Here is a 25,108-nt window from a genome sequence, read left to right as displayed (position 1 = left end):
GACCCGGCCCCTACACGCTCTGATGTTCCCTTTCCCCCCCACCCTCCACCCACCACCTCGCTGAGCCCCAGGCCTTGAGACCCTGCTGTCAAGACTGTAAATCTGGCCAAAGCTGAGAACAGCAAACAAAGGAGCAACTGTGGGAACTGACAGCTCAAGACCTCTGGCATTGGTTCCGCCCTTGGAGATGCTGGCAGGGCTGGTCTTCTCACAGGGCACCCCATCCATCTCAAAATGACAGAGCACAGGGCATCACTGCCTGAAGACGGCTCAGCAGGGCTGCTGCTCCCATGAAGCAGTGGGCATTGGAGAGAGGGGCCTTCTCCAGGAAGGAAACGTGGCAGAAATGAAAACCCTGGGCCACAGATTAGGCAACACTTGGCATCAAATATTATCTTTAGAATCCCTATAATTCCTTCCCAAAAGGAAACAGAAATGGAAAAAGAAATAAGAAAGGGAGAGTAAGAAAGAGACGAAGGGAGGAAGGGAGGGAGAGAGGGAGGGAGGAAGGAAGTCTGGTTTACAATTCTAGTTTGGGGTAGAAACTGTAGTTTGTAGTTATGAAACTCCAAACAGATATGAATCTGAGGCTCAATCCCAGGCTCATTTTCAAATCCCAGTTTCAGGGGACAGGATGCTCGGGGGGGAGCCAGCCCTAAAAGCCTTCCACGGAAAGCGTGTGGTTGAGGGCATAGGTATCGCTCTCCTCTTCCTCCAAAAGCAGCTTGTCGATGGTCAGGGAACTGATGGCTCTCCTGGGGTCTTCCACGTCCTGAAGGACTGGCTCCGGGATAGAGATAGGGAGCTGGACAAACTGGGGCCCCGGCAGGGCTGGGGCTGGAGGCTGGTACTGTAGGGTGGAGGTGGGCAGCGTGGACAGGGGCTGAGGCCACGGGAAATAGGTGAGAGGTGCCTGGTGCTCTGGGCCCTCCAGCTGGGGTCCCACTGTGGGTGTGGCAGCACTTCTCGTCTGTGATGGGGGAGACACTGGTTGGTTAGCAGCCCTGGGGTGTATCCACTGCCCACCCTGGTCCCCATGGGGATCTCTGTTTCCCTCACCTCAGCCCTTTCCTGCCGTCTCACTCCAGAGGTCTCCGTCTCTCCCTGCTCAAGGTCTTCCCCAAGGGAGAAGCCAGACAAACTTCCGCATCCCTTACCCTGTCACTCACTAGCTATGTGTCCTTGCTCATGCTACTTCCCCATCTGAAGCGTCTGTAAAATAGATGACACAAAGGACTGACATCATAGGGCTGAGCGAATTAGAGATGCTTTTCCAGATTTCACTGAATATAAAATGCATCCCGATTTCAGAGATATTAAAATATGTGTGAGGAGGGGGGAGGTGTGCATCTTAAAATCAATGAAAACACAGCATGTTAAACAACAAGCCCGTCACACAGCTATATCCCAAAGCAGCCACTGCTGTGCCCTAACACAGAGACTGTCCAGGCCCCACACAGCAGCTCTGGCATTTTAAGGACCCCTTGGACTCAGCTCCACTAGCCTCCCACTACCTCACCCTCCGCTGCCTCTTAGCTGGGCCCCCTGTGGCCATCCCAGGGACCTCCAAAGGTCAGGGCCGTTCTCCCAGGTCCTCTGTAAACAACATCTTTCCCCGGCACAGCAGCCACCCTACGAATCCCAGCTCAAGCCTGCAAAGCCAGGGCCTGGAGTCTTACTATCTTCCACTGCTGAGGAAGCAGGTGGGGGAGGAAGGTCTTTGCATGGAAAGATGTGTGTGTGAGAGGCCAAAACCTCCCACTACCACAGTCCCTTCTCTGTCATAGCTCCTCCAGTTGCCACTGTGTCTTGGGAGCAAACTATTAGAGTCACTCAGGGAAGAGCTTATTTTAATCTCCCGGGACCATGTTGCAATGCAGATTCTGGTACAGGAGGTCTGGTCAGGCCTGGATACTGCATGTCTAATTGGATCCCAGGTGACACCAGTGCAGCTAAGTCCAGGGACCGCAGTTTGAGTAGCAAGGCTTTAGGATGTTTGTCTATAGAATGGTAGAGCTGGAAAGGGTCTCAGAGGACTTCCAGCCTCCCAGCAAAGCCTTGTTATTTCTAGTATTTCAAAAATCCAAACAGATATCCTACAGTTTTGAGTCATAAACCTGCGCAGGTCAACTGCGAATGCAGGTTTCTTGGCTCAGGGATAGAATTACATCAACCAGTCATCATAACAGGTCTTATCTCCTGCTGATCTGGAGTGCTGATTGGCAGCTCTAACCAGCTTTGATGAGTTAATTTACAAAATGGCAAAACAAATAAATTATTTCTTAATAAATATAGTGTGTTTGTTACACAACCTTTCAAAGCAAGAGGTGAGATTGATGCAAGGATAAATAATGAAAGGAATGCTTGGTCCTGAAATGGTTGGGAAACCATTGTGTCTACCACTCCCCACCCCCACCCCAGGCCTCTGTTATGGAAACGAGCTGCCTGGGAGAAGTGTTGAATTAGCTCCTTCCCATCCACCATCATTCAGGCCCCACAACTGGTTTGCTGAGTAGCCAGGTGGGCATGGAGTGGGAGGGCTCCTGCAGCCTGTACCTGGATGGTGCTTGAGGGGCAAGAGCATCAGGGTGACACTGGACCTTGAGGTAAACAGAGAGGATTTGGGGAACCAAAGCAAGTTCCATCATCAAGGGTGGTTCTGCAGTGACTCATGAGGCCCCCGTTCTACCTCCCACAGTTTTCCTTGGACTGGAGCTGGATGTAGCTGTAACCACAGGTCTTTTCTCCTCTGAACACTTGGAGGATTCCCATTCCTTTGGTCAAACAGGCATCATTCACATAAAACTGTTTCTCTTCCTTCCTCCATTCCTGAGGGAGCAAGCACTTCCTTTCCCATCCGGCACTTGAAGACGGCCCTTGGTTAGTGTTGTTGGCCAACTTGGCGACGATCATAATAACTAGCATCTATCGGGTGATTTCTGTATGCTAGGAACTATGCTGAGCCCAGGAAGTGTTCTAAGCCCTCTACATGCATCATGTCGTTGATCCTGACATCAACCCATTTTACAGATGAGGACACTGAGACTCAGAGCATTAAGTCACCAAGCTCAGGATCACACAGCTAGTGAGTGAAGGGGCAGAGATTTGAACCCAGGCAATCTGACACTAGAGGTGGAACTCAAAAAATTACCCTGCAGGTGGGTCTGACTCCATCAAAAGTACAGTTTTCTCAAAAATTGTGTCACCTGTTGCTCAGCCTAAAAATGTTCTAGTAAATCCCATTATTGGGTGAACGATCACCCCCTAAATAATCTGAGTAGGAAGGAGAGGCTGGCTCTGGCAAGAGACCCCACACAAGTATCACCATTCAATAAAACTTTAGACTCATTACCGAGACTCACTGCATATGGGGCAGCAGGGGAGACTTAGGACAGAGAGGCAGGAGGACGTGCCAACCCCGAGGACAACAAAGCATGGCAAAGGAGGTCATAAGCCTTTTCTATGAAAGACATTTGAAGTCATTGGGAATGAAAGTAGGCCTTCCTGGAGGATGCGGTGGGCTTAGATGATGGGATCATCCTGGGAATCCACAGCAAGGAAGGTCAGGGGTCTGGAAGTCAGCCCCGGTTCTAAAAGGGTGCCCTCAGCATGGGTGGGTATAGCAAGGCCTTTGTGTGACGTACCGTGACGTTGGTGATGAGTGGCTGGGAGGCGTAGGTCAGCACTGAGGAGGGTCCCACAACCGTGTAGCTGGGGCACACGGGCTGCACATACATGTCAGCTGAATAGGGGCAGCTGACAGCCTCATGGGACACATACTCCGTATAGGGTGCCCATGGGGCCAGGGGCTGGAGGGTGGCCGGGGCGGGCTGGGAGAGCCAGCCGGCACACAGGGCCCCTTCCTCCGTCACTGTGGAAGCAGAGACCTCCATGTCAAGGCAGGAAGGACCTGTGGGAAGGAGGAAGTTACAGAGCTGCAGGTGTCTCCCAGATGAGGGGCCGGGAGGAGGCCAGGGCTGTGGGGAGCTCTTACCTACTGTGGTGTAGGTCGCCAGGGGCTGATGGGGCAGCACCACCTAGAGGGGAGAAGGGAGACCGGGATCAGGGTTCAGCCACCTCCCGCTGGCCCTCTGCAGGGAGCTCGCCCAGAGGGCCCCAGGGCAGGAGGGCATCGGGTGGGGCGCAAGAACCTCCCTTGTTAGAACTAAGCCCCATGTCCCAACCATCACCACCTGTACTTTCGAGGGATCGGTGATCCCATGTAGCAAGAAGGCTGTGCACTGAGGGAACTGGCTTCATCAATGTCCCAGGGGGAGCCCTCAACTCACACCAGGACGTGTGAGACACTTGCTGTTCAGTGGACCAAGCCAGCTGGCCCATATTCCTCATCCCACTTCAAGGCACTTCTCCCTGGGCCCATTCTCTGGCAGCCACACCAGGGCAACGTGCAGCCTCCGTGCCCTCGAGGAGTAGTCCGTGGAGCGGGACGTACACCGCCACCTGACCACCCCCAGCCCCCTACACACACACACACACACTCTGGCCACAGCGGCCCCCTCACCGCGGTCGGTGCCACCGGCGGCCCGCTGCTGGCGTGGCCACGTTTCCTCCGCAGCAGCTCCTTCACTGGCTCCTTCACCCGCACGCCCTGGTACGGCCGGGGTGGGGCCGGGGCTTGCTCTGGAGCTGTGGCTGTGAAGAAAGCATCACTGGTACTCGGTCTCCCTTCGCAGACAGGCCCCACCCCAATGTGCCCCCTCTCCTCGAGGGTCTGCCTGCTCACCAAAGTTGTGCCTGAACGTGCAGGACCACACGAGACTTCCTAGGGTTTTCCTCCCAGTATTATCACTCCTCCTGCCCCAAACCTTCTACGGCTCCCCTGCATCCAGAGGATTAAAGCCCGAGCACCACTGGGTGATCTCAACCCATTTTCCCAACTTCTTGGTACACTAACCACTATGGAAAGCCTGACTCCAGCCAGAAGGTCTACCTAGACTCCTCTCCACCTCCCTGGAATATCTCCCCTCCTCATCTCTACTTGCAGTTTCCCACGGTCAGGATTCCCTCTCACTTTTCTCGACCTCTGGATTCTTCCGGACCCAAGACTACTACTGCAAGCCTCCTAGCTGACCACAGAGCCCACAGAATTTGCTTCATCCTACAACCTCTGCAACCCTTCCAGACAGGTTAGTATTCATCACAGGGGGCAGCAGAGGATGGCATAAGAGCAGGGACTCTGAGTCAGATGCCTCAAAACCTGCCCCTTTCTAGCTGTGTGATCCTGGGCGAGTTACTAAACCTCTCTGTGCCTCTTAACCTGCAGTTTCTTATCAAAGGAGTGTCGTAAGGAGTCACTGACATAGTAAATGGGAAGCATAATACATGCTAAGTATAAAATCAGGTACACAGGGCTTCCCTGGTGGCGCAGTGGTTGAGAGTCCGCCTGCCGATGCAGGGGACACGGGTTCGTGCCCCGGTCTGGGAGGATCCCACATGCCGCGGAGCGGCTGGGCCCGTGAGCCATGGCCACTGAGCCTGTGCTCCGGAGCCTGTGCTCCGCAGGGGGAGAGGCCACAGCAGTGGGAGGCCCGCCTACCGCAAAAAAAAAAAAAAAAAAAAAAAAAAAAAAAAAATCAGGTACACAGTAAGCATTCAATACATTTGTAGTCTGCTATGTAATAATCAGTAATCCTTTTGAGGGTAAATTTCTTATGCCCCTAGCTAGGTTATAAACTTCTCAAGGGGAAATATTCCACCTTATCTCTCTATATCATCCCAAGTAGCATGTCCATAATAAGCTCAGGAAGTTATTGGTTGATTAATTGGTTGGATGATTATTCAAAATGCGCTGCCGTTCATCTTCCCTTCACCTCCCCTGGAACTTCAGAATGGGCTGCAGTGAATGCTTCCCAGGTTCTCTGTGTCTCCAAGGACAAATACCCAATGGTGATCCGTGTGACCAGGGGCCAGAGAGTATCCAGCCTTGCCTCTGAGAGAAGGTTCCATCTGCCTTTTGCCATCAATGCCAGGAAACCAAAGAACCATGAGCTGGAACACAGGGCTCTCCCTGGCAGGAGTAGAAGTCCAAAGCAGCCATGGCTGGGCAGTGACAATCTGCTCTCCCAGATGGCCCACAGCCGGAGGCCTTGGGCCCTTGGAGGGCAGGCCTGGGTCAGCCAAGAAAGGCAAGTAGCACTGGGCCTTACAACTCACATGGGAGTCCATTATCATCCACTGATAAGGGCCCAGGGACCTGGGCTCTGAATCAAAAGCCCGGAAGCCTGGGTATCTATTAAAGCCGGATCCGCAGTGCTGCCCTAACTAAACTTTGTTCAGTAAATACCCACCTGATAAGACCCCAAGCCTGACCAGCACCAGACCTCCATCCATGCTCCAGGCACACACATGGCCTGGCCTGGAAGCCCAGGCAGAGAAGCAGGGGGAAGAGAGAAGTGCTGTCCAAGAGCCCCAGAAACACATGAGAGTCAGAGAACCCCAGACTCAGGTGCATTTATGGGGGCTTCCTAACCTGGCCAAGTAGCAGAAGCGACCAGGGAGCAATGCAAAATACAGATACCCAGGCCCTGCTCCTGGAGTATCTGATTCCAGGGGTCTGATGTGGACTTACGAATCTATATTTATAAAAATCCCTCAGGTGATGCTGAAGCTCTGCTGGGATTAGAACCACTGCTAATGCATCCCTGATCTCCCTCTAACACCCCAAGAGGAGATGAAACATCCTCTTTCTAACTTCCCCTGTCATAACAAGGGATCTCTACTGGTATTCATTCATTCTTTCAAATATCGATGGGCACTAGGAATACAGCACTGAGCAAGATAGATGTGGCCACTGCCCACACGCATCTTGCAGTCTAGTGGGACAGGCAAGCACTAAAACAGTTACAACTTGTGAAATTCAAGCTGAAGCAGGAGTGCACAGCAGAGAGAGCCAGACTGGTACCTGCACCCTGAGGCCACCTGTGCACCATCATCTTTGTTTAAACAGCAGTGACAATGGACTTAAGAGCTCAAGATACCTGGGCTGTCAGTTTCTGGTGGAAAGGTCTCAGTTGATTTATTTTACATCCCTAAGCCTCAGTTTCCTCATCTGTAAAATAGGGATAATAGTTCCTGTCTCACACGACTCTTGTGAGGATTAAGTGAAATAACACACGGGAAGCTCCCAAAGCCATGTCCGGCATGCAGTCCATGTTCAACACACGGTATTTCCCTTCTCCTTCCTCCACCCATGTTTACCTTCCTCTGGAGAGTGCAAATGTCAGAAAGCTCTTCCTCCTACTGGACCTGCCTCATGGTGACAAGCATCATTTTTCCTGGCATTACCTTCTAATGAAACTCACAATTCATCCATTTACAGCTTTCTCATCTACAGAGTGAGGATCATAATGGTATATACCCGGTAAGATAATTTGAGAATTACATGTAAATGCTTAGAATAGAGCTTACACTGAGGAAGCACTGAAAAGATGTGAACTAATATCATCATTAGTATTAGTAGTAGTATCCCTTCCCAGCATCTGTAGAGTCTGAACGAACATTCCATTCCTTCAGCTATTTCTTAACGACATGTTTTGAATCCCTCTAACCTTCCTTCTGGCTGCTTCACTCCTCCACAAGTTCATTTGCCGCTTCCCCTTATGCTGGGTGATGCCCAGGGGTGATCAGAGACCCCAGGTATGGCCTGACATGGCAGAGAACAAGGGCCCCTTCCCTCCTGCACTCTGTTCACTCATTCTCAGGGTCACCCACAACTACATCAGCTTTTGTTCACACCCGTATCACTCAACCTACACTTGTCTCCGGTTGGGTTTCCAGCTATTCTTAGGCAAAAAGTGCAGCCTGAGGCCTTGTGCATTTGGGAGAAACTCAAGGGGCAGGGTTATTTGGGGGTCTGAGCATGGTGACCACACTCTTAATTCAGTTGGGGGACAAGAAAGTCTCCAGCACACATGCACACATCTCAGACCAGATCAAAGATAGGTATATGGCTCATGCCCCTCTGATGTGCATGTAGACTTCTGGGGAAGGGCCCAGAGGACTTCCAATCCCACTCCCCCCTGGGAAGTGGACACATGGACCACTTGGCTGCAAAGGGGACAGCTGGGCACTTCCAGCTTCTTGGCAAGTGAGAGCTTCCTGCCTCCTGTTGTTTTTGAATCAATGAACAAAGAGGGCTTGGAGAGGTGCTGTGAGCAGAGGTCATCACCCTCTGATGTCTGGACTTCCTTGGAACCCACAGTATCAACAGGTGTGCCCTGGAACAACCACCATATGGAGAACAGTTTCAAAGTCCCCACCTCTTCCTACTGCAGTCATGAAACTCCTACAGCTCCCAAGGACCTCCTGACTGCCCACGCAGGAGTCCCCAGCCAGCTGCCAAGGAATCCTGTGACTGCTGCCAGGTGAGTAGACAAGAGTGAGGGCACTTCTGAGAGTATCTTTGCAAAGTGCCCATGAAATATCAAAATCTGAAGCCTCAAGACAATTTCCACAGGACCCCAATGGCCAAGTGTATTTGCAAGGTGAAAACTTGCAGCTGGTGCCTTTCACACCAACCTTTGTGAAGCAGCGATAAACATTTCTAATTCCACAGTAAACACTGGACTCCCTACTGCTGCTAGCATGAGAAATGAGCCCACAAATACAAATTTGGAAGAGGAAAAGAAGCTTGTCTGCAGTCATGATTGCTTAGCCTTGGGTCCTCTGGATCCCTGAATAAAAAAACTAAACTAAAATATTTAAAAGAAAAATTTAAGATTATTAAAATAAGTTCTTCAAATAATAATACTAAATAAAAGGAAAATAAAACAGGAGATCAAAATAGTGATACACAGCATAGAAAGATGAAGTCCAATTTCCCAAAGTAGAGTTGACCAGAGATTTTCATAGCACCGGTCGAATTGCAGCTCCATGCAGCACGCTTTCAAAGCCTGAAGCTTTCTCACAATTTATCCTGTGGTTCAAAGGCCCTTCAAGTCCCCTGTGGGCATCCAAGTGTCCAGCACTGAGAAAAATCTTTCCACCTAAACACAAGCCTCTTGACCCTCACTGGGAATCTCCTTTTTCAGTCTGAGAAGTTCAGCCATATTACCTTTCCACCACGGCAAGTCAGTCACCAATGTTGTTTGGGAAAAAAAACAACACTCATTTACAGAAAAACCTATGAATTTGGCCCCAGTGAGGGCTTCCCTTTTCCAAAATGAGCAACGAAAAAATCTGAAGGTATAAAAAGTCAGCAGAGGCTATTTCAGTTCCCCCTGCTGCATACCCAGACATGCTTCACATCACAAAAATAAGAGTCCTGCAGCTGCTGTTCCACTGGAAAGCACAGACCATGACAGATTCAAGCCGAAGGGTCACCTGAGACAGCAGTCTGGCTGCATGTGGGCCCTGCGCTTGCTTTGCACCAAGCTTCGGGAACATAGGATTCTACAGATTTAAATAAACATGGCCCTCAGTCCTTTGATAAGGTATAATAAACATCACCAAGGAAATATGCAAAACTGCCAGCACTTGTTTATTTAATGACCCCATGCAAACCACGTTCACACCACAGTGAGAAAGCTAGGCTAAGGAGGTAGGTCCTAGTGGAGCCAACACCCAGGCATCTCCTCAGGGCAGCTTTAAGAGAGCCCTCTTCAGGCAGGTGGTACCTAGAACAGCCTCCAATATATTCTTTTTTTTTTTTTTTATACCTTTATTGGAGTATAATTGCTTTACAATGGTGTGTTAGTTTCTGCTTTATAACAAAGTGAATCAGTTATACATATACATATGTTCCCATATCTCCTCCCTCTTGCATCTCCCTCCCTCCCACCCTCCCTATCCCACCCCTCTACGTGGTCACAAAGCACCGAGCTGATCTCCCTGTGCTATGCGGCTGCTTCCCACTAGCTATCTACCTTGTTTCATAGTGTATATATGTCCATGCCTCTCTCTCACTTTGTCCCAGCTTACTCTTCCCCCTCCCCGTATCCTCAAGTCCATTCTCTAGTAGGTCTGTGTCTTTATTCCTGTCTTACCCCTAGGTTCTTCATGACATTTTTTTTCCTTAAATTCCATATATATGGGTTAGCATATGGTATTTGTTTTTCTCTTTCTGACTTACTTCACTCTGTATGACAGACTCTAGGTCCACCCACCTCATTACCCTCCAATATATTCTTGAAAGAATACTCTTCTCCCAGCCATTGTCCTGTTACAGATTTCCCATGAGCCACCAGGGCCAGGCAGTGAGTTGGACACCAGTCAGGATTGCTGCTCTACAGTTTAGAATCTAAGATGGGATCCATGGTAAGCCTACATTTCCATCATCAGGGAACCAGGAAGAGGAACCCATCCCACCCATCCTGACAATCTAGCTCGTTGAAAGCACTTCCCATTTACAACTGTCTAGCTGAAACTTGAGGATGCAGCCATACGAGGCCATTTTGAAAGACAAAGCTTTCCTAGCCCAGAAGGACACATAACACATTATTGATCAGTCCAAATAACCACAGTACATATGATTCACTTTTGCCGCTGAACCTTCAGTAGTATTTTAAAAAATAAAAAAGACCCACTAAGGAGGAATACAATAATATTCTCGTTACTTACAGCAAAACCAAAAACAAATAATTGAACAATAGGAATTCAAGCCTAGGGCTAACAAACTTGTCCTAGCTTCTAACTGAAAACAAAGTCACAAAAGTTGCTGACACTTTTCACTTTAATGTAAACAAGCTTGCTTGTGTTCTTGACCTAAGACAGATGAGGGCTCCCAGGAAAGTTTAGCTCCTTTCAGCTGAAGGATTATTCATATCCTTAATTGAAACACTACTGCAAGTGTTCTTGGTGAAGGTCTGAGTCAAAGTTTTAAAATTTGTTCTTTGCATTCATGGACAATGGCTGATTTTTTTCCAAACAGGAAGAAAGAACTTGGGCTTTGGCCAAAGATTGGACTTGACATGCTACAGAAAGGCTTTCCCACCCAATTTACACTAGATTGTAGTTTACTTTTTTTTTTAATGTAGGCCAACAAAGAAATCCCATATACATGTAAATTTAGGTTTTCTATTCACTAATGTTTGAACTGAGGAGGACCCTGAAGCCAGGAAATATTAAAGTGTCACTCACATATTCTAGCAATCTGCATAACAGGGAAGAGGAGAAAAAGATAGACGGACAAAAAGGGTGGCTTTAAAGGTATACAGAAGATGTGGGAAAGTGGAACCTCAGCTGAATTAGGATTTGATGTTGCTTGAAGGCTACTGGTCAGCCAATCAAGAGTAAGTCTTGACAACTTCATGCGTAGAGTAGGATGTCTCCATCAGGAGATCTCAAAGATGGCAGCTGAGCCCATGTTCTCTGGTCTGGTCACAGAAAGGAAGGGAACAGTAGGCATTCCCCTCCCTGTGTCCCCATTCTAAGAGGTATATCCCCATCAGCCCCCACAGAGCTCACTGATCAACCATAGGCAGGTCGCTGGGAAAGCTAAACGAGGGCCACAGTCACTTAGGACTTCCCCAGACCTGGCCAGGCCAAAAGTTTTGGATGTCCCACCCCATGACCTTGGGTAGACTCGGCCACAAGGCCTCTAGTGCCAGAGCCTTCAGACTTTTCCCTCACAGGCACTGCTGCTAAGGTGTCCCTCCCCCAGAGCCCTCAGCACCCCTCACACCACACATCCATCCTCCCTCCAACCCTCCCACAGAACAAGAGGAGCACAGAAGGCTCTGGATACTGCTCCCTACTCCCAAAGACAGTGTCAGTGTAAGACCTCTTTTCTGTGGAGACGCAGGTATGTTGAATGCATGGCTGCCAAAGGTCTGTGTGATTCCTGGTCATGATCTTAACTCCCAGGAACTCAGAAATCACCACACTCACCTTTGAATGATGTTCTGTGGCTCACAGAGAATTTGACACAAATGATTTCAAGTGAAGACTCACCACAACTTCTGAAATAGGCAGGGGAGGTCTTCTTCTTACCCTCCTTTTCACTGATGAGGAAAGTGATGCTCAGAGATTTTAAGTGATTTGCCTGAGGACTGTGCTTGTAAACAGCAGGGTCATCAACTAAACCCAGGACCTCTGATTCCAAGTGCAGTCCGCTTCTGCCTCACATCCTGCCTCCTCTCTGCCCCGGCAAATCCCATTTATTTCTCTGGGGGACACTGGAGGTGGGCCACTGAATGGTCCCCTGCTCAGTTCTAACCCTCTTCCCTCCAGGCTGGGAGTCTGATCCAGTTTGATCCAGTTTCCCTTGACTGCCACTTCCCGCAAGAGAGGGCGTCTCCCAGCCGAGGAGGGAGAGAGAAGTCCATGAGAAGCTTACCAGCAGTCTGCTCACATGAGGAGTGGCGAGAACTGAGAGACCCACACAATTCCCCACAAAGTTTTATTTTTGGTATTTTTCGACTGAAATGACAGCGGATAGGTCCACCTGAGAAACCAGCTGCATCTGCCCGCCTTTTACAGAAACTGGGGTCACCAGAGCAGAAAGAGCTCCCGTCTCAGATACCATGTCCCAGGGTGGGGTCAACAGTAGGAGACCCCTGGCAGTGCATTCTGTCAACAGAGCGGAGGAAACCATGCCCCTGCTATCATGAAGTCTACTGTCTAGTCTAGTAGGGAATATAGATTTAATCAAATAATTGCACAAGCAAACCTAGAATTACAAATGGTGACAGAGCTGCATCTGCCTCATAATTGAATTATTATGATAATTATTATTATTTGATTGAATAATAATAACCTAATTAGGTTTTTAATAATAAAAACCTAAATTTACATGTATATGGGATTTCTTTGTTGGTCTACATTAAAAAAAATGTAAACTACAATCTAGTGTAAATTGGGTGGGAAAGCCTTTCTGTAGCATGTCAAGTCCAAGCCTCACTTGATTCAGTTGGGCTTGAATGAGCAGCCAGCCAGGGGCCCCAGCCTCCAGGGGCTGTATAAAGAGAAGAGTGCATGAGGCTCGACTGTTCTGTCTCCAGTGCAGGGAGATGGTTCTGGGGTCAGGCTCAGCCCACACCATGAATGGAAGACTTGCCCAAGATGTAACAAAGGAGCCCCAGATGTTCAGGATCCTTCCTCAGCCTACGGACCCTGGATAAACCCCAAAGATGTTTCACTTATCCTATCTTGGCTGATTAGCCCACTAGGGGAAGACCAGTCCTAGGAATTCAGATTCCAAGATGGAATGCAGCTGGCTTCAGAAGTTCTAGGCTGAGTCTCAAATCTAACTTTCTGAGATTCATAATTGCAGGGGCTTTTGAGTCAGGCTACAATTACTCTCAGTGAAGTCAGAGACCACCTCCTTCTAATGGTGCATTTATTTTAATTAGGAAGGGAAGAAGCATCTAATGCAACCCTAAAATCCTTGGCATTGAAAAGTGGTGTGGCGTTGTTTGGAACCGAAGCAGATCTAGTTTGGAAAGCCTACTACATAGCTTATCACTATGTGACCCTTGGCAAATAATTTAACTTGTGTGTGCCTCAGTTTCTCCATTTGTTAAATGAGAATAATGATCTCCATCTCATGGGGTTATCATGAGGATTGTATGAAATTAACCAAACACCTAGCATGTAATAGGTTTTCAAGAGATGGCTGTTTCTCCTTTGTTCTCAGCCAAAAATCTGTGGTCTATCACTCATCAGAGAAGTAGCCTTGGTACAGTGACCCTAACTTGCCCTCATCCTGCTGCATCCTGATACTGAATGTCTCTATCCTCAATATACCCAAGGCCTTCTTCCTCCAGCAAAGCCTGTCTGCCTTCCTTGTATTCCTGGAAGTCATCCCTCAGGTACTTGGGCCTATGTCCCCAGCAGCAGGACGGCCCTGTTTAGGAGACAGGGAGGCCAATGATGCTGCAGAGAGACTGGTCAAAGACCTCACATGCAAACAGAGCAAGCCTGGAGAGGAGACATCAAAATCCTGACACTGACCTGTCGTAAAGATACCATGAGCTGAGCAGGACTCTTTTCTTCCAAAGCCACCAGAGGATTAGGTTTGTGGCAGATCTGACTTTTTAAAGGACAACTCCAGGAAAGAGTACCTTGGAGATTTTTGAGTGGCAGACAGAGTAAGATGTAGCCCCTCAAGGAACCTGTATGTATCTCCAAAAGAACAGGGACGCAGCCATGACTGAAGCCATAGTCATGGGTACATCTTCAAAGGACTAGAAACCTAGGAGCACATATCACATATGGGATGCAAACATGGCAGTGGATGAGGGAGGGCTCTTCAGTGGTCAGAGAGGGAAGTTTTATCAGCTATAGAGCAAGACAGACTTCTGGCTGACATATTGGGTATTGCCTCAGCTTTATCTAGAGCAACAGGGATCAAAATGGGGGAAGAAGGGACCTACACTGAGAGCACGAGACCACATCAGGGAGTGAACCAACCCAGGGTTCCCACCCAAATTCTATGGAAAGGCAGCACCAGAATGAGGAGATGGGGCAGAGGAGACAGATACACCTTCCCCCTTTAGACTGAGACACAAAGCCTAAATCTAATTGCCAGTATGATCTAGAACAGGAAAAACCCGTGGTTAGGAACTGAGGACATTCAGTTGTTTGTTCCTTGATTTAAGCAATATCTAGTTTAGGATTTCCAAGACCAAAGACTTTTATAAAATAAATAAAATTTTCCTGAGACCCTCAGGTAGGGAACACTTCCTTGGAGGAAGGACCCTTCGGACCCAGCATCAGCTATATATTTGGGGTCAGACCCAACTGCCCAAGACTCAAGGCTCATGGTGGCCTGGGTACAGCCTACATGAGTGAAGGCAGCTCTAATAATTGATTCATGATGTGAGATGTAACTGCCAGTCAAAAGGAGCTTTTTTGTTAAGTCTCTGGTTTACTAACCAATGGCCTTATGATGTGGGGGAAATCCCTTGTGAAGGACACTGAAGAAGTCAGAACAGCAAGCCTGGGAAAGACATCACTAGGTCAATCTTTGAGGAATGTACCCCCTTCCTTATTCACAAGATACCTATGTAGACTGAAAACACGACTTTCACAGTCTCAAAGCTTCATGGAAATGAATACAACATGCTTCACAGTGACTCACTTTTCTCTAGGAGTGAGGTCCTTACCCTGGAAGTATTTAAACCAAGGATCTGTGACCAGGTATCAGAGTTCTTGCTAAGGAGTGGAAGACTGGTCCAGGTCAGGTTTGTCAGGCTGTAATCAAAAACTCTGGAATGAGTAAAGGTGCCTATAAAGGGAATTTTTTGCCAAGAAAGGGAAGGAAGCAGGGGAGTCTGGGGGTGAATGAGCAATCAGAGCTCCAAGAGCCCCCCAAAAGTGCTCCATTTTTACTTTTGTATCAGAGGTCTGCAGTAGATTTGGTTTGAATAAAGGGTGTTGTGACAAAAATGTTTCAGACACCAGCCTAGATAGATAGAGTTGGATTTTCTTCCCAGTGATAATATTTTACATCCTAAGATGCTCTTCCTTCCCCAGAATCTAAGCAAGAAGGCTGATTACCATTTGTTCTTGAGGATCCACATCTGAAGCCATATATATGCTCCATGACACCTTCCCTGATTCCATTTTCCTCTCCCTCCTGCTGAAGGTATTTACTTCATTGGTTGACTTCCCTAGCTGGAAATAATTCCATTATTGGATGCTTGCATGGGATGATAAATGGATGGTTGATTTTCCTTCTATACCTTTCTTTCCTAAGTTGGTGTTTCTTTCATCCAGCATTAAAACTTGTTTCTATCTTCAACTCTCTTGCCTCCCTTTTTCCTTTGTTTTGTGTCTTCCCAGCATTTCTCAGTCCCGGAAGGTTATAGCAATCTTTGTACTCCTCTTCCAATTAAATTTATGATTCTTTCTAGAGAATTAAAAAGTAATTCATCTTTCTTAAGTGTGGTCAAATCCTTTTTGGTCCCAACACCTGGTCTGAGTATGACTCTGGTTTGTAATTCTTTGGCTACCTGCTCTTCCCAGAAAGTGATACTAATGAAACCATTACTAAGAAAAGGAGGCAGCACATTGCTGTTTCAGTTTTCAGTATCATTTGTTCTATTTCTTGCATACTTCAAGCTAGATTACAACACCTCAAGTCCAATCTTGTGAATTTAAAAAACAAACACAAGTTTGCCAGTCAGTACAAGCCTTCCACCATCCCACCTTATGAGGCTGGTAGGAAATTGTGGCCCAAGTTCCAAGTTTGGTCACAGGATGGCCAGCTTAACCATCCATGTAAGCCCTGATCACTAACCCCACCATGAGTTAAAAGACTGGAAATATGCATCCTGCTCTTTCACAAGAAAGGCAGAACTCAGAGGCCATACAAACTGTAATCTAGGCTTGGCTGCATAAACTTTGTCCTCAGAGGTAGAGTGAGCGAGAACAGGAACATAATAATAGTAACTAATAGCTATTGAGTGTTGACTTAATGCCAAGCACAGTAGTAAACACTTACCACAACCCTATGAAAAACTGCATTCCCCTTGTACATACAAGGAAATGGCAGCAAAGTGAGGCAAAGCTGGCTTCATACAACCAGTGAGGCATAAATCTAGGATTCAAATTCAGATCTGCCTGCCCCAGAGGCTGAGCTTTAAACCCTGAAGGGAGAGAAAGAACAGAGTTGTCACTCTCTAATTCAAAATAACCCCCTCTACCTTGCTTTCCACACCTCACTTACACACACACACACACACACACGCACACACACACACACACACACACACACGTGAAGGGAGAGCCTGAGTCTTCCAAACTCTAGACAGTTCAGAATGAAGGAAGTGCCGAGAAGGCAAAAGCCTTGGCTCCCAGCACAGGCTGCCACACAGGGCTCCCAAGAAAACAAACAGGCTATGTTATTTTGGGGCAATGCTAGGTCCTTCCCTCCCCTTTGAACCCTCCATTTCAGCTAAAGTATCTGAAGAGCCCAGTGAAGGAGGTAGAGCAGGAAAGCCAAAACTTCATTTCCTTCACTAAGCGAGCTGAAACACATGCACCCAAAATGTTTCCAAAGGATGAACAGACATCTGCCAGCTGGTGTACTTCATTTTGTCACTGGTCCTTTATCTAACATGGAAGGCCTGTGCTTCTACCAAGAGCATCTTCTTAAGCCCTGTGAGTGAGATGGGCACCATGGTAGAGAGACAGGACAGCTTAGCAAGACAGCACTCAGGGTGAGTTACTAACCTCATCTTGAAGCTTCAGTTTTCTCATCTATGAAACAGAGCTTAAAACAGAATCTACCTCATGGAATTTTTATGAGGATTAAGTGAGTTAATACACTCAAAGTGTGGCAAAGACGGGTGGTTGCCACACCCAACATCTGCCTTCTCCTTCCTTACTGTCAACCGCAACATTTTGGAAGGTTGGCAATGTGCCCAGCTAAACAATTACACTATTCTCCCTTGCAGATAGGAATAGCCATTAGATGTCAGCAGAAGTTGTGTGTTGGTGGGGAGACACCATGATAGAGAAGCATGATTTTTTTTGCCTTTCCCTTTTCTTCTTCTTCATTGTCTGAAACACAGATGTGATGGTTGGAGCTACAGTGCAACTATGAAGCAAACTTGAGGACAAAGGCCACATGCCAAGGACCTCAGACCAGAAAGACAGAAGTAGCCTGAGACACTGTTGGCACTTAGAGCCTCCATACAGCCCCTGCAGACTACTATGGACATTTTTGTGTGAGAGAAACTATTCCACTGTCTTATTTATTTAAATCCATGTATTTTCTGGTCTCTTCAATAACCACCAAATGCAATCCAAACTGATCCAACAGAACATCTGGTATACTGCATGGCACCAGGGAAGCACTCAGCACCCCATAGCTGATATTTATCCCTATGAAAAGGATTGAACATGTTCTGCTCATAGTGGTGCAACGTCCAAAAGTATATTATAAGCCATCAATTTCAGCCTCCAGGTCAACAGTTCTCAGCTCTACTGCACATTAGAATCACCTGGGATGCATTTAAAAATATGTATTTATTTTTTATAAGCACTCATGAAGACTCAGCAACTCGAGGTGGAAAAGGACTTGAGTCAAGTCCAGTCTCCTTGTCCTCAGCCAGGAAAACAGAAGTCCCATTTTACAGCTGGAGCACTTGAGACCCACAGTGGTTAGGTGGCTTGCCTAAGGTCCCACACCTAATTACCCAGAGGTTGGAAAGTAGAATACATGTTTCCTGCCTGCAAGAGTAACGCTTTGTCTTAGCAAAGCGTGCTCCACAATGGGAGAGGCCACAACAGTGAGAGGCCCGCGTACCGCAAAAAAATAAAAAAATAAAAAAAAAGTAAGTGTGGACAACCCTGGCCCTTTTTTGTTCCTCACAACAGAACAGATTTGCAGCTTTGAATCAGAAGAGAGCTTTCAAAACCTCTGACTCATAAACTTTGGGGCTGTAGAGGGGGACATGGTTGGTTTTTCATTTAGTTAATATAGGGAGAAGAAGTAAAGTGTCCACGTTGAAAATCATCAGCTCTTTTACTGATTAATCTGTGTGCTTAGTAGATGTGTGTCACTTATTTCACCTTCCCCTGTGCACGTGAATTCGTGAATATCTTTTGGATCCTAATTGTCCTAATCAACAAGAACCACTGCATCAACAGATAAACTCGGTAAGAAGTAAAGGTGTTTATTAGGCTTATTAAGTAAGCAAAGGTTATAACACAGACTAGAAATATTAGAAGCAGTCAACAGACCGAAATTACTTCTTGTTGTAAGTTCATCTGAATTTATGCAGGAGATAGAGTTCCAAAAATTATATGTATATTACAAGTTTTTCTTATCTTTAACTGAACTTTTAACTGTCCTCAAAAAGTTGGCTATTTAGTGGAAGCTTGGAGAAAGTATAGAGTTCTATGTCAATGAGAATTTTGAGACCTTAATTTATCTATTTGGTGAAACTCTGCTCCGTTCAAGTTGTCTGAAAGTAAACATTCATGCCATAATAATTTGATAATAAGTATTTCCTGTTCTTTTTTTTTTTTTTTTTTTTGCAGTACACAGGCCTCTCACTGTTGTGGCCTCTCCCGTTGCGGAGCACAGGCTCCGGAAGCGCAGGCTCCGGACGCGCAGGCTCAGCGGCCATGGCTCACGGGCCCAGCCGCTCCGCAGCATGTGGGATCTTCCCAGACCGGGGCACAAACCCGTGTCCCCTGCATCGGCAGGTGGACTCTCAACCACTGCGCCGCCAGGGAAGCCCTTCCTGTTCTTAAGATGACTCCTTGAGCACTACAGCAAAGAAACACCAAGACCAAGTCTATGGGGCATCAAGACAAGCAGTCGATTCAAAGAAAATCAGTCAAGCAGGCCTTCTGTTATCATGTAGATCTTTCTCTAACATAAATAACAATAAAAAGCAGTTGTTCAATTCATTCATTTTCTAACATGTGGTGTTGAGTTTATTATACACACTTCCACTGCTTTTAAGGAAGAAGTCAACCAAGTCAAATTTCGGCATTGGGCAAATCATGTAATCAGTTGACTGCAAGGTTTGTCTCCCATTGGTGCTGGCATTGTGCAAGCCCATGATACCCAGTAACTTAGGGAAATAAACATCCTAAGTACTACCCAAATCATCTTAAACCAGAGGTTGGCAAACCTTGTCTGGAAAGGGCCAGATAGTAATATTGTTTGCAGAGGCCATATGGTCTCTGTGGCACCTACTCAATTCTTCCATTGTAGCAGAAGCAGCCCTAGACAATATGTAAATGAATAGACATGGCCACGTCCAAATCAATTTTTATTTATGAAAACAGGCAGTGGGACTGATTTGGCACTCAGGCCATAGTTGGCAGACCTCTGATTTAGACCCTTGGAAAACTGTATGTAAGGTCCTATTGTTCAAAAATATTTTGCTGTGCCTTTTTAACTATGCTAATCAAAGTGTGGGAAATGATTAGAAAGGATTTGGCATAGCCCTAATCACTCGAGATGGGCCCACAAAAGGTGTCCCAGGAGGGAAGGTGCTCTCTTACCACTGTCATTAATTCTCAGGAGACATGATGACACTTTCCCCATTCTCTACTTTAGTTCTGACAAAAACCTTGTAAGGCAGGCATTAGATCCCCCATTTTCCAGATTTGTAAGAATGGGAAAAGGTTAAATAATTAAGCTGCAGAGCCAACTTTCAAACCCAGGCCTGTCTCACTCCATCGTGCCTGCTATTTCTACGGCACCGTTACTAGTTGGCCTTAACAAGGGCTTCTTGCTGGGGTTGATGTGAGTTCTTCACATCTACGTGGCATCTGCTGGACCAAGTGCAGAACCTTGGCGGGGGCAGGGGGTGGGGGGAGGTGTGGTGGCAGTGGGTGGATCTGCAGGGAGCATGACTTTGTCCAACTGGCTGGTCAAGCAAATCTCAAATTCATGGCTGTGACTTGAAGATTCCTACCTCTGTGTGCCCACAGTTCTGAGCTGATCTGAACCAAAGCCCATGTTCACATTTAGTCCACAAACAGGGGCACGGGCCAGGTAGGGAGGAGGCAACATCTACAAGGTGAATGTTTTCTTAACCCTTTCCAGAACCCCATAGTACAGTCATTTCAGCTCAGGCCTCAAGGGTGTTTTCTGAAAAAAGAAAGTGCCTTTTCAGCGCTCTTGGTGCCTGATTTCAAATTCTGACCTTCCATCAGGTGATTCTAAGTGGGCTGACAATGCTGCCCTGTTTTTACTGGTTTTCCCACAGGGTTTAGTCACCCACGTGCCCTCAGTGCCTTAGAGAAGGGCCTCACTTAGGGTATGGGGATGGGCCCAGTGCCCATGGCCTTTCCTAATTTCCTTTAAGGTGCCAAAGATCAATTAAAAAGAATTTTGATTATGTGCATCTGAACAGGTAGAATCGTTCACCCCAGTTTTTCCACTGACGAATTTACAACGTGGTCTCCCTGGGGATGGAGTTTTGCTGCACCTGAGTGACTTCCAGGGAGTGAGCAGGAAACGTGCCTCTAGCATCCCCTTTAAAAATAAATTGTTAATCTCATAGGTGGAGCTAAAGAAGAAAAAATGCAGTGTGTAACAAAGAGGGGGAAATATGGCAGCTCATGAGTGCAAGGAAGCAACCCATATCTCAGGCACTGAAGCAGAACCAGAGCAATCAACACCATCTCGGTGGCATCTCATCTTACTAAGGGTATCTCTGTGGAATGGGTATCATTTTTACCCCATTTTACATATAAGAAACCTGATTAAAAAAAAGAAGAAAGTGACTTTCTCTGAGTAGGTAGGAATAAAGGCAGAAGCCCCTCCAGGGGCTCAGATAAAATCCACAGATCGAGCTCTAAGTGTCTGGGTCCAGGCATATGGACACTCAGCAGCTCCCAGTAGGGACATTAATGCCCACCTACCACCATTAATGCACTCCCGCAGGGCCGGCTGCCTTCGCCCCCGCAGGGGAGGGTCTTGCTGTATCCTGCTCCTGGGAGCGGTGGCCACCACCCATACTAGAATATCCCTAGTTACCTTGGAAGGATTCCATAACTCTCAAATGCAAATTAGAATTCACTTCTTTCATTGAAGAAAACATTGCATCTTGCCAACATCGAACAATGATGAGACTTCACAATCTGAGAAATTTTGAAATCGTTCCTTCACATTACACATTAACAAGCTCAGATGCAGAGAATTTACACAAGAAATAAAGGAAACAATGAACTGCTGATAAGTGACTGTAAGTTATGACTTAATCAATGAAGGCATATTTCCAGAACTGTAAGGTCTCCATTAGAATATCTTTTGTAAAATAAATAAACACTCCCTAATGTATCTTTCTGTGTAAATCTAGTTTCTCTTATATTAAGTTTGCTTGAGGTAGGGTGTACCTGAATTCATTAAAAGGCATTTTAAAGACCTAAGCACCTTTAAAAAGACAGAGAAATTTTTTGATACTACTTCTTTCTTGAGGAAGTATAGAACTGAGCCCCAGGAAGGTTCAACTCTCATGAGGCCATTGAGTTGACTTTGTTTTTCTGAGAAAGGAATGTTGTTGATAATCTCTGTGTGATTTCAATTATTAATAATACGAGTCTCTGTTCAGTCCCACATATGGAAACTAAAGTTCACAGATGTTCCATCCAACTCCAGGGATAAACATTAAGGTTAGAGGTAAACCCGCGCCCCACTGCGTGGGGACACACGAGCCTTGCCACAAGAGGGGAAGCAGAATGGCAGGAGAAAGACAGCAAAGCAGGTGAGGACAGGCTTGACAAGCCAAGTTTCCACATCGTCCCGATGCAGTCACAGAGACACATCGTGCCTTTGGCAGAAAGCTCAGTAACTCAGAGAGAAACAGGCCCACGGAACTGAACCACAGGCTAAAGAGTAGCTGTTTGTAAAAGTAAAGGCACTCTGGTAAAGAGCTCCACGCTTTCCCCTCCAAATTGTGTTTTGTGAATCATCAGCTGCCCTTTCTTCACCACAGTGATTCATGCGGGCAGCGGAGACAGGATGAGCTGTCCCACCTTGGAACACTAGTTCGTTCCCCTCCAGGCTGGAAAATCAGCATCACCTCTGACAGGTTGGTTTCTCCACCCCGCTCCATCTCGCCTACCTCGTCCCTGCTGCTCCCCTGGCTGGGGACCGGGACCCCGCTGCCAGTCACCCCCCACCACCACACCCCGCACCTCCCCGGCTCCCGGATGCCTGGCGAAGCCCAGGCCCTCCCTCGCTGACTCGGCTCCGACAGCCACGGCCAAACCACTTACGTTTTTGCCAGAGCATGGCCTGCGACAGGATGTTGCCTTTTCTCTTTGAAGCAGACAGTTTGGCTTCTTTAATGTGAGACCCGGGTGTGCTTGCCTCCAGTGGAGCCACCGCCTGCTCAAGGCTGTTTCCTCGGCTTTTAAAGGCCTGAGTTCCCGCGGCGGGGGCACAGCGTCATCACATCCTCCCACCCCGGGCGCCGCCGCCGCCCCTCTTCTCCAGCGGGGCGCCCGTCACCCCCCTGCGCGCGCTCACGGGCCCACCGGCGGCCCACCCCGCCATGCGCCATGCTCGCGGCCAGCCGGCTGGATCTGCACAACCAGCCGGCCCAGGAGGCCGTGGGCCGCGGGACGCAACCCCACGGGGTGCCAGGGTGCGCGGGGCTTGGGCAAGTGTGCGTGAGTGTGAACTCCGTGAGCGTGTGTGTCCAGTCGTGCCCCCCTCCGTGCAGCGATGGGCCCTAAGACCCCCTGGAAAGCTCTGGGTTTTCTGTGGCACCCATTCAGGCCTCTCCACCACCGGGGTGTCAGCAGCGCTCAGTCCACCCTGGGCCCTGCTCGACGGGAAATGCGATTCCCAGGGGACACTGGTTCTCAACACAGGAGGAAACACCTGTGGACTCTTCAAGCCTCACTAAACAACCTCCTCGTTCTTTGAATGTTGCTTTTCTGTGTATTCCATCTTGAAGCACGTTAGCGCTTCCCCTTGCCGCCCAGCCACCACCAAAATGGCCAGGCCTAATCATGCTTAAATAGGGGCAACACCGGTTCTGATGGTCCACATGCCCACGGAGAAAGAGGCCAGCTCCCTCAGTGCAGAAAGAAGACGCCCGGGCTCTTTAACTGGAGCTGGGTGCTCGAAGAGAACTTGCAGACGTTATGTGAAGGAGCCTCCCTCCTAGCTGGCAACACCTGTCCGTATGAAGTGACTCGGCGGAAAAGTAATGGGGTTCACCCCCTGAGAGTGTTTGGGGTGTTAGGCCATGGACTTCTTCCCAGTTTGGTTGCCTTCTGCCACTGGGTACCTGAAGTCCACATGCTCAGGCCCTAATGACCTCATCAGTCTGGGGTCAAGACCACCTGACTTGGGCCCCCTCCGGCCGGTCTGGGGCCGTGCTGCTCTGCCCTCCACGCTGCCTCAGAGCCGTCTCACACAACCTACGTCGAATCATGCCATTCTCCAGCTTAAAAAGCCTTCACCTGGTCCCTTCAGCCACAGAGCTGGAGGCATAGAAGACCGCTGGCAATCTCATCCTTGTCTACCTTCCCAGGCTCGTGGCCCACTTGCGCCCACCCCTGCCACTGGTCCCCAGTGCCTTCTAAGCGCCACTCTGCACCCGTGCAGCTCCTGCCTTTGACACTGCTGTCCTCTCTCTCTCGGTTCCTGTTCTCCAGTTTCTCACCCGAAAATCATCATCTCCTCATTTGTCAGCATCCTTCCAGTGGAAAAGGTTCTGACCCACCAAACCTCCTCATCCAGAAAATATCCGTCCCTCTTTCCTCAGGTCCTGGAGCACTTTGTCTGTTTGTTATGTGGCAGTAAATTGTTGCATGCCTCTGTAGGCTCTGCAAGGAGGTTTCATCTTTGTCTCCCCAGTGCCAACAAAGGACCCGGAGCGTATCTATCTCTCAATAAAAGTTCATTCAAATGAAGTGATGAATTTAATGAATTACTGTCTCTAATGGGTTGTTGATTTGAAAGCAGGTCTTGAGAAGAAATGTTGTCCACATAAACCAGCCACATAAACCAACCAAACTCACTCAGAAAACAAAGTCTATCTCCTGGCTGAGTTATGAGCCCTCAACACAAAGCCTCTGGGCTTTAGGACATGGAGGCTCCAGTCAGTGGCCTGGCAGGTAGCAGTGCTACAAGGCCTTGGGCCACACTGAAGTGTATCCACGGAAACAGGGACACATCCATCAGGCCTGGCTCTGTCAGAGGAGACATGGTTTCCCAACAAGGCTCTGGCACTCACTAGCTATGTCCCCTTAACCAAGTCACATAACCCTTTTGAGTCTCAGTTTCCTTGTTTATAAAATGAAGAAGCAGTTCTCTGAATGTCTCACAGGCTTCTTAGGAGGATACGTGACCTCAGTGGTCCTCTCTCACATTGCTCGGTAGTTTGGGCATCTGTCTTATTCTCTCCAAGTTCCATGAAATTAAGAACTTTTTTCTTATTCATCTTTGTGTCTCCTCACAGGCCTAGCATAATAATGATCTCCATGAAGTAATAATAACAACTTATTATGCACCAAGCTCCATGTGGAGCCTTAACTACATTATCTCGTCACCACAACTCTATGAGAAAACTTCTACCCATATTGTTCAGAAGAACAAACAAATGCTTAGGAAATTTAATTTGCCCAGTATCACAGGGCTACTAGGTGATAAGCTGGGTGTAAGACACAAGTTCATCTGACTAGAGGTGGAATTTTAAATAATTAACACAAATATATA

General features: G+C 47.8%; 1 protein-coding gene across 1 annotated transcript; it reads right to left on the bottom strand.

The window, feature by feature from the left end:
• Positions 1–655: 655 nt before the first annotated feature.
• POU2AF1 (POU class 2 homeobox associating factor 1) lies at positions 656–22,829 on the bottom strand (the record flags this gene model as incomplete). The annotated part of the gene is given in 6 exon segments (XM_079708059.1): positions 656–970; positions 3,645–3,910; positions 3,995–4,037; positions 4,523–4,653; positions 22,654–22,814; positions 22,816–22,829. Coding segments are annotated over 6 exon segments (930 nt in total).
• Between the last annotated feature and the right edge of the window lie 2,279 nt (positions 22,830–25,108).

Source organism: Hyperoodon ampullatus, assembly GCF_949752795.1.
Source record: "Hyperoodon ampullatus genome assembly, chromosome: 7".
Taxonomy (NCBI): domain Eukaryota; kingdom Metazoa; phylum Chordata; class Mammalia; order Artiodactyla; family Ziphiidae; genus Hyperoodon; species Hyperoodon ampullatus.
Note: the sequence above shows the minus strand (reverse complement) of the source record. Positions and strands in the feature narration are given on the sequence as shown.